At 47.8% G+C, this 17,878-nt stretch overlaps 1 protein-coding gene and 1 long non-coding RNA gene across 2 annotated transcripts in view; one reads left to right on the top strand and one right to left on the bottom strand.

Annotated features, from left to right (window-relative positions):
* Positions 1 to 17,878, top strand: part of NGEF (neuronal guanine nucleotide exchange factor) — a 45,420-nt gene that overhangs the window by 7,890 nt on the left and 19,652 nt on the right. Inside the window, exons 2-5 of the mRNA XM_042885322.1 lie at positions 1,987 to 2,334; positions 5,929 to 6,043; positions 14,648 to 14,830; positions 14,940 to 15,043. Of these exons, the coding sequence (XP_042741256.1) occupies positions 2,097 to 2,334; positions 5,929 to 6,043; positions 14,648 to 14,830; positions 14,940 to 15,043 (640 nt within the window). The 5' untranslated portion in view covers positions 1,987 to 2,096. The remainder of the gene's footprint in view (positions 1 to 1,986; positions 2,335 to 5,928; positions 6,044 to 14,647; positions 14,831 to 14,939; positions 15,044 to 17,878) is intronic.
* Positions 45 to 11,747, bottom strand: LOC122187632. The gene is made up of 4 exons (XR_006181364.1): positions 11,627 to 11,747; positions 10,993 to 11,120; positions 9,984 to 10,140; positions 45 to 86 (listed from the first exon to the last, which is right to left on the bottom strand). It is a non-coding gene; the product is annotated as an uncharacterized LOC122187632 (long non-coding RNA).

The following is a 17,878-nucleotide window of genomic DNA, read 5'->3' as shown; positions in this document are numbered from 1 at the left end:
CACTTTTATAATCACTTTTGGCCAACCATCCTGCTTGTTAGGGACAGCGGTGCTCCTGCTGTTCAGTATGGATGCTCTTCATTTCTCTGACAATGACAAAGACAAAAAAAAAAAAGGTATCCTAATAAAAGACAACTGCACTGGTTTGATGGTACTACTAAACGCATTGCTATGGCTCTGGGTAACTCAGCAGTTTCGCTTGGTCATACAGAAAGCTCCTTCTCAGTCAGAAACCTCTCCATCCATGCCCTGTGAAGCATAAAGGAACTTTGATATAGAGAAGATTGTCACAGATCCAACTCCTTGGGCAGTTTATGAAAGAGAAGTGAATGAGAAATAAGTGCTTGTTGGAGTTTATCATCAGGAAGGATTACACATGCAATATTGGTTGTGATCCAGTTAACTGAAGTGCTTCCATTACAGTTGCAAGGATCAAGCCTTTGGGGCTTCAGTCTGGGACAGGAAGAAACACAGTCAGAAAGGCATGGAAAAAGAAATAGCTCCTTTCTTTCTTTTCAGGCTGTCCAAAACAGCAGCCGTTTTTATTTTGCTGTTCTACTGAGCCACAGAAACAGCCTTAGTGAATCTCTATACCTCAGTGTAATTTACAAACCAAACTTAACACCACAACCAACAAACGAGTCCTTCATATGCTTCCAGTAACACTGGAAGTAGTCCCAGAGCAACCACCAGCTCCAAACAGCCCCAAAGCCGTGGCAGAACTGGAATCAGCATGTAAATTTAGCAGCCACGAGCTGCCTGCAGTGGTTCAGGTTATGAAAGGAAAAGGCAGACTTTCTGATCTGTGGAGCCAGGAGGCAGAACAACTCAGGCCCAGTGCAGGATTTCACATTGCGCCCCATCCTTTAAAAGGACCCTCAGGAATTTTGGAAAGCAGGGGATTTGCAGATGATGTCCAGGCTTACTGAAATGATCCTGGGGGCAAGCAAGAAGAAAGTTGGTGGCACACATGGGTTCAAAATCTGTTACAGTATGTGATACCTTCTAGAGTATCATGTGTATTGGCCTTCCCGTAATGTAACAAGCCAGTGATACACAGAACATTATAACAGCATTTAATTACTAACCTATAGCACCACATCCCCAGTGAATTGTCAATTTTATATTCACATTTCCTATACAGCAGCTCTTCCTACTACTCATGTTAGCCCCATCAGTCACAAAATCACACATGTACTTAGAAAGTCCATAACAGCTATGAGAATTCAACGAGACAAAGCCAGCTATGAACACTGAAGTTCACATTTTATCTGCTTTTAGAAAGGCCAAAGGCTCTGCTGCTGTCATGCTGTCTTAGAGGTCTGACTTCTGGAAATGCCTGGGAGTGCTGGCACAGCCCCTGCACTGACACTCAGCAGTCTGTGTCTCTGAGAGGGAACACTGGCATAGGAGGGAACATTGGCATAGGAGGGAACATTGGCATAGGAGGGCTACTCTGGGAAATAAAACCAAGTCTGCACACTCCCCACTGCTACCTTCTCTTTTCATTCTACTTTAATTTCATAGCAGTTAAGGACTTTTCTTCACTTATCTGCACTGCGGGAATGAGTACTGTTATAAGTGTTAGGAAGGCACTCAGCCCTGTAAAACATATTCATTCTTCTATTACAGTGCACGGCACGCAGATAATAGATGGATTGACAGAGCTCTCTCTTTGGGTTTTACTTGATATTCCATAACATTTTCATCTGGCAAACAAGAACTTGGCCATTAGCAGTACCTGCTGTAAATCAGCCAGCAATCTACTGCTCACAAGAGACAAATGGTGTGGTCATCAGTGGAACAAATACAGGACAAAGATGAACTCGTAAAACGCAATGCTTAAGGTGTGGGGTGGTCTCCTTGCTCACAACAATATCAGTAAAAAATCCTGGAAGGTCCCCCCTACCCAAAACAGATGATGCCTTGCAGCCTGCGGACAGCTAGGATATTCCCTTCTCATGTTTTGCTCTGTTTTGTTTGCAGGTCTCCAGCTCTCATTCAGATAAAGCTGATGGCATTGTGGACACTACCTGCCTGCTGCTGTTCTGCTGCTGGTCCACCCTCTCAGGTGCTCTAGACGAGATCTGAAAGCCATGGATGGGCATAGAGGAGAAGCTGCTGGTGGGTTCCAGCAGGGTATTTCTCAGACATTTTCAGTCTCTGAAGGTGAGGAAGAGTCACAAGGTGCTGACTCAGCGACCCACGAGAGGGACTCTCACACACACTACATTGCCATTCAAAGAAATTCCAAGTACTATCGCTCCATGAGGCTGCCAAAAAGATCAAAGAGAAAGACTGCAAGAGAGGCAACACATGCAGGACGTGCTGCAGGTGAGTACTGACCCAAACAACATTGAGCTTCCTTTTTCCATTGAGATTAAGAACTGTAGGAGTCAATGAGGTTAGGAAAGCAATAGAGAAAATAGAGAGCAGATTCAGTGCTCAGCACACTACAGAACACCCCACTCCACGGCACGGCATGGGGTGCCATCTTTGTTCAGACTGGAAATGCAAACTGGTTGGTTGTTAAGACATGGGGAAGAATCTAAAGAAGTCTGTGACTCTGCTCTGCCAGCCTTCCACTAAGAGAGTTAGAATTTAAACATGGAAAAAAAGCTGTCAAAAAAAGTAGGAACTTCTTTAGAACACAGAAAGGATATATTGAAAAAGTGGAATCTACACAAGTAATGGTATGGTAAGCTGAATGCCATGTGGAGTAAATAGCCAGCAAAGCAAAACAGTACACCTGGGGACCAAGCCTATGGAAATTGCAATGAAGGGAGCAAGATTTCTCTGGAACGTGCTGCCACCTCTCACTGAAGATAGCTCTGCGCAACACTTACGAGCTCTTTGGATCTGGAGGCTGAAATAGGAGAAATACTGCCCAGAACGTGTGTGCACTAAGGCACGGCTTGAGTATAGCAGTATGAACAAGTTGGCCAAAAGGCTTCTGAGGGAACAACGTGGGGCTGCATCAGCTGAGGGCCAGGGAAGATTAGGGAAAGGCTCTGTCCCTGAGGGTGGTGGGCATGAACCAGCTCCAGGGCAGTGGGCACAGCCCCAGTGCTGCAGCTCAGGGAGTGCTGGGACACCACTCTGGGACATAGGGCTTGGACTGTGGGCTGGCCCAGCATAGAATCACGAGTTGGACTCAGTGACGCTTGTGGGTTCCTTCCAACTCGGGATGCTCTGTGGTTCTGTGAACAGTGCAGAGCATGGCTGCAAGGCGAGACGTTCACTGAGCTGGCATGTTGTCTGAGCAGCTGTGAGAGAAAGTTATGAGAAGCTGAAAAGAGAGCCAGGAAAGGAGCTATCTCAACACATTCAGAAGTGCTGGAAACAGGGCTGCAAGCAAAAGCTTAGAACAGTTGTAATTCAGACACTAGGTGAGAGAGACCTGGAACTGTGAATACAGAACGTGCACTCTGCTAAGTCAGCCAGGTGTTCAGAGAAACTGAATTTTATAGCTTCTTGTAAAAAGAACAGATTGCAGTGAAGATACCTATTCCATTTTGAGATTATAAACTTATAAGCAATCCATTGGACTCTGAACTTTGGCTAACTGCATGAGTTAAAATGATGTAACAATATTTCTGACTTTTGAGTTCTATGCAAGACATCAAGGACTATTACTTTGTTATGCAGTAGTAAAGCACATCAGTTCAGCCCCTGAAAACAAACAAAATTCTCTAAGAAAACAAAGAATGGAAATCCTGCACCTCAAAATAAAGGAGGCCTGGGAAACGTCCCCAAGAAAATAGGTGTCTCCTGCCTGCCTTGCCAAGGGAGCCGTGCTATTTCAGCAGTATAAAGGCCCATTCAACTCTGTGGCAAGGACAGAAGGAAAGTTCCAGCCCTTCTCCGAGTTTCCAAGCAGACAGCAGCAGAACAGAGAGCTGCTTAATATTCTGCTACTGTTGTCAATGAGGTTTGTGGATAAACCGAGCGCTGCCAATGCCAGAGCAGACCTGCTCTCCACCCTGCCAGTGCAGCAGCAGGACCGGAGCAGAGCCGTCCTCTCACTGCTTCCCCAGAGCGCTGCTGCAAAGCAAGCTGAGAGGAGCCTCGCCCTCCCTCCGGATCTCCAGCATCTCAGCATCCAGACTGCTGCTGAGGAGGCCCCTGCCCTGTCAGCTGCAGCAGGACCAGCGCACAAGGACATGGCTTCTTCATACGTCTGCAGCATCACAGCATCAGGACAGCAGCACAGGAGGACGTGCCTCCTGTCTAGCCAGTGTCATTGAGGAAGGACAAACTAAAAGGCTAATCTTCTCTTAGCAGCTCGTTAGAGCATCCACAGGAGCTGACCTGCGTTTCTCTCCCACATATTCCCTTCCTGTGTTACATCTGTGGCTTTTTCTTCCATATCTACAATTGTTCAGCAAGACACACTGGAAACGTTTCTTTTCTCGAGTTTGTACAGCAGAACTTGGGCTATGAGCTATAGATCTTTCTCCAGTATGAAAGTAGCAAGTCCAGCTTTTAAACTCAGCTAGGATTGTGTAAGCAGCCTTCTCCCTCTGCTCCATTGACTCCATCCCCTCTCCCAGAAACTGGACAGCGGGGGCTTTTACAGCAGCCTCACTTGTAGCAGGAACAACTTCTGACAGCACTTGCTGACGTGCATGGAAACAAGGGATGGGTGAGCTGTTTTATCTTGACTTCAAACCCATTTGAGCAGCAGCTATCCATGAGCCTGACTTGATCTCAAATGCTAACCTGTTCTCATTTTACTTAGGAAATGAGGGGAGGAGAGGGGAAGGAAAGAAGAAGGGAAGAGAGGGTAAAGTACAGGGGAAAGTGCAGGGTAGGATACCAAACAGGAGAAATAAAGACCCAAGAAATGAGAACAAGAAAAATAATCTAAAAGCATATAAATCCAGCAGAGAGAAAGGCTTTTATATAGGCTCCCTTTGCAACAGTCTAGCTTTGGCTTATAGCCTAGGAGTTGTAAAATATAATAGATTCTTTCCTTTAAATGGAAAATGAGCTTGTGTTTTTTTAAGCAATCTCCTCTGACAGGAGGCTGAAACGTTTTACATATCCAAGAGGCAAAGAGAAAACCGAAGCTAGCATTTTGTAAGCCTCTGGCACTGTTTGAAGCAGCTAAAGAGTCTGTATTTCACCCTTTCCATCTGAAAATCCATAGCACTGATTAAACGGGTGGGGCAGAAACCAGCTTTGGTTAGTGTTGACCTGACTGTGCTGTCACCAGTTTGAAATGCAAACAGAATTATGACTTAGACCAAAATATTTCTAAAATAAAAAAAAAAAAAAAAAAAAAAAAGCCCCAACAAGGCCATTTATCAGCAGGCCTCGAACAACAGGAGGTTTCATTTGAAAAGTGAGATGCACCGTCTCCTGCCAAGTACTGCAGTAATAAGCCACAGACTTAACACAACTTTGGCTCCCTGTGAAAGGGCTGGAGGTTCATCTGAGGAAAAGTAGAGAAGCAAATAAAAGTAAAGCTCCTGTCTCACCCAAATCTAGCCTTGATTTATCCAGTAAACTGAACAGCTACAGCTGAAAGCAGAGCAGTAATGAAGCCCTGACTCAAGAAACGAATATTAGCAAGAACTGGCACACATAGCTAAGGCTTTGTTCCTTAAAGAATTGCACTGAAAATGCTGGGGCCCAATGTTCACTGGTCAGAGAGCCACTTGGAGATGTAAGAACTGATACAGCACATGTACTTTCACCTTTCCTTGCTTGCAATTTGCAGCTGCACCAAAAGTTGTGCAACCATGCAGTACACAAGCTGTTGACATTTAAGTCTGGCTTGAAAAGCCAAATTAAAATGTAGCATTGTGCCTGTAGTCTTCCTATTGCTTTTGATAAAAGAAAACCACTATCTATAGTACCAGTGAAGATGACCCTTAAGAAGCAACTACTTTAACACGCTCTGGGCTTTCTCTTATGTCACAGGTTCACTCAAAAACAATGAGTCTGTCAAAGAGCCCCTGAACGTTTTACCTCCTAAGGGATCACCAGCTCCAGTAGACTCTAACAAGACAACTTTAGAAGAACTATTGATTCAAAGGTAAGGAATGTGTGCTCAGGGCATTCACAGCACTTCTACTGAAGAATACAGAGTGGTGTCAGAACAAAAATGCTTACTTATGAAGACCAGTTGGGCTAAGCTGTAGCAACCAACCCCTGCTTTCTCACTTGGCTTGTAGTTTTGAGTTTTGTTGTTATCTCATGTAGTATTAGAGCTGTGGTGTGGAGGTTCTTAATGGTTCTTAACTTTTTTGGAGAAAAAAGTGAATGAGCAGTGGGGGGAGGGTAATAGGAAGAGAGTGGGAAAAATGCAAAAAGGAGAATGTGACGTGGGATCACCCAGTGGCATAAGCAAGGAGGCAGTGCTACCTTAAGAAACTTGGTGAGAGAATAAGACCACCCTGCAGGCACTGTCTGATGGAATACCCCAATACAAGGATGGTCCCATTCCCAGTGTTCCCACAGGGCTCTCCTGAATGTTGGTATACAATCTCATGCAGAAGACGGGTTCTCGTATCCGAAGAAATAGCTACAAAAATGTTTCCTGAGGCATTTTGATTTTGTATTTGCCGTTTACTTTCAAGAATCAATACCCAGTAGGGGTCTTCAGTGAGGTGGTCTTTTCTGTTCAAAATCCCTCAACAAAAAGGGAAAAGCGAAAGGCCCTGATTCCATCATCAGTATAGTGCAGGGCCAGGGGAGCCTCATGGGCTCCATGCCAAAGGTGAACCCCAAGCAGGTCCAAACAACTGATAAATACATGCATGATTTGCATACAGAGTGGCAATCTCATCTGCATCCTAGAAGTGCTATATTTCAAGGGGCAGACAAAAAGTTTACCTGCGTCCTTGGTCTCTTAGCTCTGCAGCTAAGCTTCTGAGCCTTGCATCTTCTATTACACAGCTGAGGTATTCTCCCCAGGTCACTCTCTGTCTCCTCATCATTGGCATGCGTAATCACAAGGTGGTCACTACCTGTGCCAGAAGATCAAGTTGACAGCACTAACACTTGCCCTCTAAAGGTGCATGCATTATACTGCATGGTGTGGTCTTAATTACTGAGCCAAGCTATATTGGCACAGCACATAGCGTACATTTCCTAATCCAGACAACAACATTGAAAAAATTTAGCCAAACTGTCAAGTTGGATTTAAATAAATTAATTGCCCTGGCTGAAATGGATTGCCCTTGGCACTAAACTGAGCATAAGCAGCTAGACAGTTGCAGTCTGCTGAGATGTCATAGCCATCTGTCTTCCTCTCCTTGCGGCATAATCATCACTGTCAGTCTCTGACATCCTGACACTGCCTCTTAGGCAGCTTTGAAACATGCAGAAGCTGATTCTCCCTGGAGCTGGAAACAATGAGCCTGTGCTGGGAGTCAGTCTTTATCAAAGGTGCTGCTGTGCACAGTGCTTGACAGGTCAGTGCAAGTTCTAAGTCACGCGTCTGCTAAAAGCAGGCAGTGCTGCTGAGTGGCATTGCACTGAAAGCAAGGAAAGAAATCTGACAGAGAACGAGACCAGAGTTCTGGCTCAAACTGAGCTCATGTCCTCCTCCTCCTTTCTCTAAAAGATCTGCTGCAATTTGTAAGAGAACCAGCAGAAATTTGCATTGTGAAAAACCTGCAGGATTCTAAGGGCATTGCCATCATTTGCAATAATCACCATCCTCCTCCTCCTCCAGGAGAAAACAGGCCATGGTGCAGAAGAGACAACCAAAATGTTATCAGTGATCTCAAAAAAATGCATTTAGTCTCCCTCTGAAAGGAAAAGAACCTAGTATCTCTCCATGAAGAGTTCTGAAAGCAGAAGATTGTTCTGCAGAAAGGAGAGTAGGAGTACTTCTGACCAGAACATAAGTCTCTCAGGAGTGAATCACCATGGTCCTGAGTGCAGGTGGGACATCAGTGCTACATCTCTTCACACTCAATGCTGTTTTGACAGCACTCTATAAGTGCTAGGGCTAGGCAGGCTCAATTCCTTCTCCTTGCATGGAAATGCCAACGCAAACATGTTTGCAGGTAGGGATGTCACTTCACATATATCCATGCAACAGAATTTGGGGCAGGGAGTAACCACAACTGGGAAACATAGCAATAGAGAAATGAACATCTCTCTAAAGTGAATTCAGATGGGGTATGGATTTTAATACTCTGAATAAGTAGCAGCACTACAGACTCCTTCAAACCCACCAGTGATTTGAGTCTACATGTCATCCCAAGTCTACCCTACACCCTCCAGAAAGCACTTATTTAGAGCACTTTTATGCCTAACTAGTCTCAAATTATTTTTTCCTTATGACCTTTCTCCCTGTGACCTCCAGCTCCCCCAAAGCACTCTGGAGTTCCCCACAGCATCCTGTGGCTCCCTCCCAATCTGCCACATGGTACAAGTATCCAAACCTCCCACATGATGATCCTCTTCCCAGCTATTTGGTTAATTTCTCCAGCACATCTCAGTGCTGAGCTTCTAGCACAACTTCTGTTCATCAGGATAACCACAGCCAAAGACCTGGAAGGAACTAAACTCACAAGAAAGCTTCCCTTTCATACTGCCATCAGTCTTTCCAGCTTCACAGTGGCAGCAATTGTGCAGATTGAGATCACAGAAAACCACCGCTGAAAAACACCCACCCAGGGAGTCCATCCATAACTGTCAGCCTCAGCTGAAAGCAGCTACCACAGAGAGCAGAAAATTAGTCATTTCAAACCCCAGAAATGAGATCCACCAATCAGTATCTACCCTATATTATCAGCTAATAGGATGTTGACTGCTCTTCATTTCTAATACAATACAGATGTTTTATCAGCACGAGCGTGCTATTGACCTACCATTTCCCACTGAGTCAGATGCCAGCAATGATACATATTCATTGGGGCCACTAGATACAGTGGAGAAGAAACTCAGTGTGAAATCTCATGTCACAAAGCTCGCTGCAAGGTCATTCATTTAACACTTCAGAGAAATCTATTTTCTTTTATGAAACCTCCAGTGCGGAGAAAAAAAGAAAAGAAAAAGTCATCTAAAGCAGTGGATTAGGTTTGATCTGAGTTAATAGAATGGAAGCACTGCAACAGCAAATACAGCCACCTTCAGCAGAGAGGGGGAATCTAAGAGATACACATTTGCAAATGGATATCAGAGAGAAACAACTCTATGTAAAACAGTGTCGCACTGAAGGGTTGTGTGAATGTGGGTTAGCTTCCCACAGCACAGCACTGTTTGTCCTGGGCAGCAGAGGGCACTGCTTATATAGCCTGATTTAACCAGGAAAGAGGGAAAGGCCTCCAGAGAGGCTGAGGCCCGCATTGCAAGAGGTTGTACTCGAGTTTCCTTCTAATTATGAAATGAATTTCTTATAGTCACCTCTTTATGCGTTGAGCAAATCTTTGTCACCCCATAACTTTAATTTTTTGCTTTTTAGAGAAAGGTAATTCTTTCCACACCCTTCTTTCTCTACAATCACAAACAGCCTAAGAGCAACAGCATTTGCAGGGGAGGGGGTGGGTTGGGGTAGAAGGTTCTAAAAATAATCATTTTTGTCTATATTTTAGACACTAAATGTTATTAGTGCTAAAATCTCAGATTTCACAGAACCATAGCATTTACAATCCTACTTAGGTATGCTGCCAGCCTGCAGCCAATGGAGAACCTAATCCCAGTTTGCCTACCTATTCCATGCAGTCTCTGTTCCTCAGCTCCTTCAGCCAAGCCATGGTTTCATCACACAGCATTCAGGCTCTGCTCTCCAGCTCTCCCAGCAGTTCTTTTAAGCATACCCTGATCCTCAACCAACCCCAACTTGTGATTCTCCACCCAATCTCCTCAGGCTAATGTTTCCCAGATGTTTTACTCCCTTCTCTTCCCCTCTGCAGCCCACATCTCTGTGTCCTGACATTCCCCAGGCCCATCACTCTTTCGCTCTGCATACAATCTTAGTCTCCCATCCTCACGCCTGCATTCTGCCCTCTCCAACTCACCACTTCCTGAAGCATCCAGCTGTGGGCAGTTCCTCTCTTCGTAGCAGACTCTTGGTCCAGAAGCAGACTGTTCCCTCTCCATGCTTGGGTCCTCTTCCCTCTGGTTTTCAGCCAAACAGTTGTCTCGTTGTGCTGCTCAGACCCAGCACGAGGAGCACTGAGGGTACAGGAGAAGCAGCCTTTATTTGTAGTGCCTAGAACTGCACCAGGCCATTTCTACTGCTGCAGAATCAGAAATGTTTGTCTCAGCCCTGGACAGGGCACCTGTTCTCTCCATGGGCAGCAGCTCAGGGAATTTTAGATGCTAAAATCCAAATCTCCAGTTCGTGTGTATTGGATAGAGTGCAAAATAGCCTGTAATCCCTATGGATTTTCACAGTTCAGACAAAGATAAAGCCCTGGAAAAGCCCAAATTTCAACCCACATTTCAAGAGAAGCCAAAGCTTCTCAGAGGATAAAAAGACAGGATTTCTGTTTTCTTTTAACAGCATCAAATTATATCTTCCTTAACCTAAGAAGCTGTTGAGCCCCTTTTTTAAAAGAAAGTAGCAGCAGCCTATGGCAGATGGTCAGCAAGTAAGGAGTCCTAGTGATTCTGAGCATCAAAAGGTTATAGGCAGGTAAAGATCTCATCATAGGAAGTTCTGAACATTTTTAGTCGTCAGTAAGACTGCCAGCCCCAACAGATTTAATTAAGGTATTTTGGTGAAAGCTTAAGGAGGCTCAGGAGAACAGATGTGCCCTTGGCCTTTATAATCTAAAAATATTAGGGATGAGGAGTTCCACTTATCTCTCTGTCAAAAAAAAAAAAAAAAAAGGAATAAAAATGGCATTTTTGCAATTTGTTGTCAAAAGCACTACTAAAAAACCACACGTGAGCAGAAAGAAAATCTGAATGAACCTGAAGTATGAAAATACATTTTACTAGGTATAACGTTATTTGAATCTATTAATAACTTCACACTTCTCTGCGGATTTGGTTAGCTCAGATTAAAACAGAGCTTCTTACTTCATCTCGTGGCCTTTCTTGGTGTGAAACTCCCACTGCCTCAAGGGTTTGGGGAATGTTTCATGAATAAGACATGCTGGGTCGCATCTTCTCATTTTTAGTTCCTGAGAGTTGAGTTCTAAAAACTGCTGTAAGACAACAAAAACAAAATCCTGCATTTCAGTGTTGTTGGAAAACCAACTCCTTGCACAGCTTTATTCTAAGGACTGCTTTTGAATTCAGACAAACATAAGAACATTGGAAAGGTTGATTTGCAGCTGACCACGCAGGCCAAGCCTGGAACTTCGTCCCCCAGCCATAGCTTAAGTAATTATATGAATTTGATAAGACAAACTAATTACAAGCTCACACTAATTATCAGGCTTTTAATGCAGCAATGGACAAGATCAGCCTGCACTTGAAGCTCAGAACTACCAAATCCCCCTTCTTCCTTTGCACAACGAATGCAAGCCCAAACTCACTCTCCTTCACCAACCATGGTCATGATTCACAGCACCAGAGCATGACCAACATTATGAGGCCACAAGGACAATTTCCAGTGCTCGTGTGCTTTGGGAACCTAGGAATTCCTGAGAGAATTCATTGTTCATATAGTGAGACAGACAAAAAAAAAAAACCTCTTCCAAAGTGCTACCCGGATGGCTGAGATCAGGAGGAGAGGGCACTTCTGCCTGAGCCTGCAGTTCCATGGCAGTGGAAGAAGATCCAAGGTGGCACTGCCTTGGTCCTGCCATCCATCTGTGTGTCTGCCACCTCTGCAGTGCTGGCACTCAGCAAGCTGACCCTGTGGTGAGACAGTTCAACGGTCAAACAGACACAAAGCTAGTTCTAAAAAATAATCACGTGTTTTTCTACTAGTTTAGATGCCCAGATCAGCTCACCAAGAGAGGAGCAGCTCCAGGAGCAGAGCTGGGCCCAGCCTGTGAAGGAATGGCTCTCACTTGGAAGCTCCAATGGGCTGCAGTGAATCATTTGTTTGCCTTCCTTCATTCTTCACGACAAATTTGGAAAGCTTTAGAAAACCTCAGTTATTTTGCAGGACAAAAATACTTCTCACTAATCTTTTTTAGTCCAGCCTCAGAGCGCTGGGAGCACTCTGTCACCTCACTTGCGAGAGCAAGCATTTCTCTGCACAGCAACACGGAGCGGTGGGGCTGTGGTATAAAGAAAGAGCAAGACTTCAGAAAACCCAAGCTACAATTACAAGGGAAAAGTTCTAAAGGAAGGGAAAGGAGGCGATTAGTTGCTGCCACACGGAGGAATAGATTTCTGATGGAAAAAGGGAAGCTGTGGCTTCTCATGGCCAGGGGGGGCATTTCACTCCTGGCTGTGTTCTCACCTCATCACAGCTTCCAGCGTTCTTATTGTCATTATTACTTTAGCAACGTTTTCCAGGCGGGATCCTTAGAAGGGATCTTTAGGAGGGATCCTTAAAAGAGATCCTTAGAAGGCACTTTCTGTTTTCTAACGTTTCTCATGCCATTACCCAGACGCTTTTTTCATTCCAAACTGCAGTGGATTTAACCCCTGAGAGGGAAGCAGTACGAGGAGGTGCAATTTGTTAACCTCTCAATGCATGTTGCTGAGACTTTTTTTTTTTAGTAGATACATCCCAAATTCGTCCCAGGACATGTATTCGTTCCAGCAGTGTAGCATTAGTGAGCACCTGCACTGGCTTCCCATTGCATACTAGAGAACTCCTCGCTGCTCTCGGTCCTTCTTTAGCAAACAGCATCCCTATATTTCCAAAATTCAGCATAACAAAGGTGATTGGTGCAATTAATGTCCTGCCTACCCTTGACTAAGAAAGGAGCTTTCAGCATGCCACTCACTTCCCGAAACCCCTGACCATGTTCCCTGGCAGCAAGATCCCAAAACAGCAATCATTAGCCAGAGCTTCAGGCTCTCTCTGACAAGACCCCGATTTTTCCATCAGTTGTGCGGTTCCTCTGACCTCCCAGCCCAGGATTGGGCTGATGGTTTTATCTGAGCCTGGGCTCCCCCCACAGACACTTCTGCCTCCTTAATGACCCAAGGACTGAGTGCTTCCAGCACACCAGATCTAGTTCTCACGAGCTGAGGGAGGTTTTTTTCCTAAAGGTACAGTCACGTGCTGGCTAGATACATCACTTAGTAAACACAATATAAAAATGATAAAAAGGAAACCATCTCTCATATACAGCCCGACAAAGGGATTTTATGCCGTCGCATAAACTGCAGTTCTGCTTACAGAATAAAGCATGGCTATATATGCAATGGGGAGAAAGTGAGCACGGGAGGCATAGCTGAGCGTTTTCTGACGGTTAACTCAGTTGCAGTGTGGTGCAGATGACGTTTTTGCTGGGGGGTTACTAAGGTGGAGGGCAGAGCTGCACTCAAGCTGTCCGCAAGCACTGCGAGCAACCCAGGGTGCAGCCGTGCTTCGGAGCTCCAGAGGATTTATCCCCGAGGCGGAGAAACAATTACCTGAACGGAGAGATAGAGCTCGTTACTGAGATACTGCCTAAATGAGAAAACATATCCTTATGGAAATAGCGACGCTAAGATGCGGGGAATGACTGGGGGGATGCAAAGCCAGCCGGAGGAAACAAGCAGGGCAGGAGGCAAAGCAGGGAGGCAGCTTGGCAGCAGGGCTTAGGCTGAGCCTCCACGTTACATCCCTCCATAGCGGGGTGTCACTCCCAGAGAAGAAATGCACCATCCGCTTCAGATCTGGAAGCGGTTCAGGAAAGCTCCCCTCTCCCACCCCCTATCCTCCCTCCGAGCCGGCGCCGGTCGCACATAGGCACAGACGGCTTCAGGGAGGTGAGAGGTCAGCGGCAGGCAGGGCTCCACGGGGTGGGCGCAGGGTGGGCTGCGGTGCGTGGGTGCTGCGCGGGAGGCTGCTTGCTGGGAGCGAGGGGATGGAGAGGGGGCATTCCCGCGTTTGAGGAAGGAGCCTCTCTGCGGGAAAGCAGGGGATGGAGGTAGGGGTGCCTGCAGAGCCCTCGGGGCAGGGACTGCCACTGGGGGGGCCCTTGGGGAGGAGGCAGTCAGCCTCCCGGCGGAGGAGGGACCTGCGCCGGAGCGGAGCCGGCGGGGCGGGAGGGCGAGGAGGTCTCTGCGGGCAAAAGGTGGTGGGAGGCCGGGGGTACGGCACGGCGGGGCTGCGGGGGTAAAAGGGGAGAACGGGAGGGGTCTGTGGGGGGCTTTGGAGGGATTTTGGAGGCTCTCAGAGGTTCTTCGTGGGGGGCTCCGAAAGTCGTGTAGGGGATCTGAGGGGGGAGGCTGGGAGGGGCCGCAGGGGCTCTGAGGGTCCCTGCGGGGGTGACGGGGGGTTTGGCGGCGCTGAGCGGAGCTCGAGGGGGGTTCGGGAACGCAAAGAGCGGCCGCGACGGGCAGGCGGTGCTCGGAAGGTGCTGGTAGGAGCCGGTAGGGAGGGATCTGAGAGGGCTCTGTGAGGAGAACCCGCGGGGAGCCCGAGGGGCTCCGAGCAGATTTTGGAGAGCGCGGCCCCGCAGACAGCTTTGGGGGGGAGGGTCTGAGGGATTCGGGGGAAGAGAGCCCCGGGGACGGCTGAGGGGGGTCCGAGGAGAGGCTCCGAGGGGCCGGGGGAGGCTGTGAGGGTTCTGGGGGCTTTGGGGGCGGCCTCAGCTCCCCTCTCCTTCCCACGCAGGCTGCTGCCTTCCTACCCCCGTTACCGTGGCAACCTCCCGGGCTCCCCCAGCCCCGCGCCGCCGCCGCTACCGCCGGAGCTGCTCGGCAGCCGCCTGCCGCCGCCGGCCATGGAACTGCTGGCCGCGGCGCTCAGCGCCGCCTGCGCCCTCGACCAGGACGGCTCTGCGGGACAGCCCGGCAGGTGAGAGAGGGACGGACGGGGAGGGGACGGGAGAGCGGGGGGTCCGCGCCCGGGGCTGAGGGGCCGCCCCGCGCCGCCGCCCCGCCTGAAGCTGCTTCGCTTCGCGCAGGAATCCCCCCGCGGCCGCCGAGGACAGCCCCATCGCCGCCGAGGCGTCGCCGCCCGCCCACCCCATGACGGCCGACTCGTGGAGGAACCTCATCGAGCACATTGGTAAGCGGTCGGCCCGCCCGAACCGTCCGAGCTGCGAGCGGAACCGCGCGGAGCGATCCCGGCGCAGCGCTGAGCCCGGCGGAGTGCCGGGACGGCGTCGGGCCGAGGTGCGCGAGCCCCGATCGCCGTCTCTGCTGGGAAACCTCCGCCGTCGGCTTTAGGAACGGAGCTGTGCCTTCAGCAGCGCCCTTACACCGTCACTTGGTGCCTCGCGCTGCCCCGCAGGTGTCAGGACGCTGTTGCTCCGTTCCTCAAACTGAGATCGCTTTTGGTAATTACGAGGCAGTCGATCGTTAGGGCGACAGCGAACTTCCTGCAAAAATCTGATTCTGCACGCTCGGAAAGGCGTCAGACCGCGCTACTGAGCGAGCGGCCGTGCGGCATGACGGAGCGGAGCGGCACACGCTGCCCGCCGTCCCTCGGCAGAGCCGTCATTTCTGCCGTGCGGAGGGAGAGCCGGGGTTATGTGAGAGGCTGCGGAGGGGAGGATGGCTCGTTTCATCTCGGGAAGTGGCCGTGCGAGACACTGGAACCTGTAGGGCTGTCTGACTGAGCAGAGGAGCGCGGAGCTTTTTGAGGAAGGCAGTGATCAATTCTGCACGTTGTTAGATCTGTTACTTTCTCGTGGCTGTGTAGGAACTCTTGTCCCAAGGCAGATTTGCCAGTGTATCTTCAGTTTAAGGGACTGGGCTGCTGAGAGGCGTGACAAAAATACTGAAGCCACCAGGACTTCAAAGCAACCTCGTTGCTCCATTCATGTATATCTTTACATGCTGCCAATTGGAGGATGCTGTGCGATAGCTCTGCATGCATCCATTTAACTGCACACGGGTGTGTAGCATCGTGAAGGAAGGAGGCAGGGTCTGACAGCCAGAGGTGCTACACTAATCTCCAGCAGGCAGGTCATTTCCAATGGCTGCAGCACACTGCTGCCTTTCCTCCCTCCTGCCTTTGAGGCACTAATGGACTTTTTGCCTGAAACTGGAGCAGAGAATTTCAGAAAACGTCTCTGGACCCCCTGAGATTTTTACACAGCTTTCAGTGCAATAACGTTTAGTTTAAGAGCGCTGCAAACTCTCTAAGGCGAGCATTTTCCACAATTAGTAACCAGCGTTTCAATTCCCTTCCCAGTGTTTGAGGGAGCTGGGAAGGGAGGAAAATGAAATAGAGTGAACACAGTGGGAAGGTCTAATAACATGTTTACAAACTATGTAAACACCCCTTGTGCAGAATAGCCTTAACCACTGGAGTCACCAGGCAGCACCAAACCCACACTCTGACCACCTGCTCACCCTTCAGCCAGTGCTAGTGGGGACATTAAGCAATGGATGGAGCTTTTACAGGTCTTTGACATTCCATGCTTGCTCATTTACTAAACATAAGCATTCACTAAATTATCATATACGTTGTGCTTTTTGACTGGTTGCAGCTCTTTGTTTCTTCCCACCCATTTCCTACATAAACATCTGCCTGTGTTTTGTCTTTCTCCTGGTATCACCCTTTTGTTTCTTCCCAGTATTGCTGCTTGTGCTTAAAATGTGTACCTCGGTGGTGTTTCCAAATGAGTTCTGTTGGTGGATGCCTGTGGTCAGTCAGATCTTCCTGTGTCTAAACATTCATTGCCTGCAACTGAAGGCTCCATGGGTCTTCCCTTCTTGCTTGTTCAGTCGAGAGACCTGGAAACAAGGTCAGGTTTCATCATCTGGGTTTTAATTCCTTGCAAACAATGAAAAACAATTGTCACAAGGATTTTTTTATTTAAAGGACTGCTCTCCAGCCCTGTGCAAAGGAGACTGAATCACCCTTACACAAATACAGAATATCCCTGATTGTCTCAGACATGCAGTGCAGAGCCACCAACACAACATGGTTGTGCGACCGGGTATAATTATCTGCAGTAAGAATAGAATAGATTATGCTCCATTTTCTAAGCATGTTTTCCCTTGACAAGCATTTGCTTCTGGCTTTTATTTCCCATGTCCTGCTCCCGTGTGCAGCTCACTGGGGCAGCAAGCACTCCGTGCCCCACTGCGCTCGCAGAGCAGCACGGCCAAACACTGCTCAGATTCAGCAGGCTCTCCATCCCTCAAGGAGCCTTTCCACCCCTCCACACCCTCAGCATCCTCACTGGGGTTGATTAGCAGGCAGAAATGCTTAGGAAAGCCAAATAAGCTTACTTGACGCAGAGAGAAATTATATAAGCAGCAGCAGGATGCAAAACTTCAGAAGTCTCTTCTCTCTGGTTACTGTGTAGGATGGTAAGAGAAGACTGTATGGTTTCCTAGGCACAGCTACCCTTATTGCTATTTTAATCTGGCGCTGAGCATCTTTCCAGGGAGAACAGCTACCAGGATACACCCGCAGGCTGCAGTACTGCTCTCCTTGTGCCTGTGCTTTTCCCCAGCATATTTCTGGAATAGTGTTAACAGCTACTGGAACAGAGCCTTGGGAAAACTGCTCCAGAGATGTATCAGGCAGTGACAGAGACATTTCTGCCCTCCCTAGACAAACTCCTGACCCAGTTGTCTCTCAACGCAAGGGATCTGCTTTTGAGATCCAATATCATGAGTTTGTGTGACCGGGTGGATTTTTATCCCTAATGATTCAGACTAAATAAATTATGTAGGTTTTGCTGTTTTTTTTTTTTTTCTTTTTTACATGAAGGATTTTTATCTTTATTCATTTGTCTTACACTTCTGAGATTCGAGTATAAGCCAAGAGAGATGATGTAAAGTGTTCTCTTCAACTTGAGTAAGTGAGGAGAGTGATTCAGAGTAGGCTTGTGTTCTCCTGCCTTCTCATAGCCTCTAAATTGCACTTCATGTTCAAACAATT

The sequence above is a fragment of the Lagopus leucura genome, unplaced genomic scaffold, assembly GCF_019238085.1.
Source record: "Lagopus leucura isolate 7727_CA_CO unplaced genomic scaffold, USGS_WTPT01 Super-Scaffold_100049, whole genome shotgun sequence".
NCBI classification, from domain to species: Eukaryota; Metazoa; Chordata; class Aves; order Galliformes; family Phasianidae; genus Lagopus; species Lagopus leucura.
The sequence above is the reverse complement of the archived record's forward strand: the minus strand, read 5'-3'. Positions and strand labels throughout refer to the sequence as shown.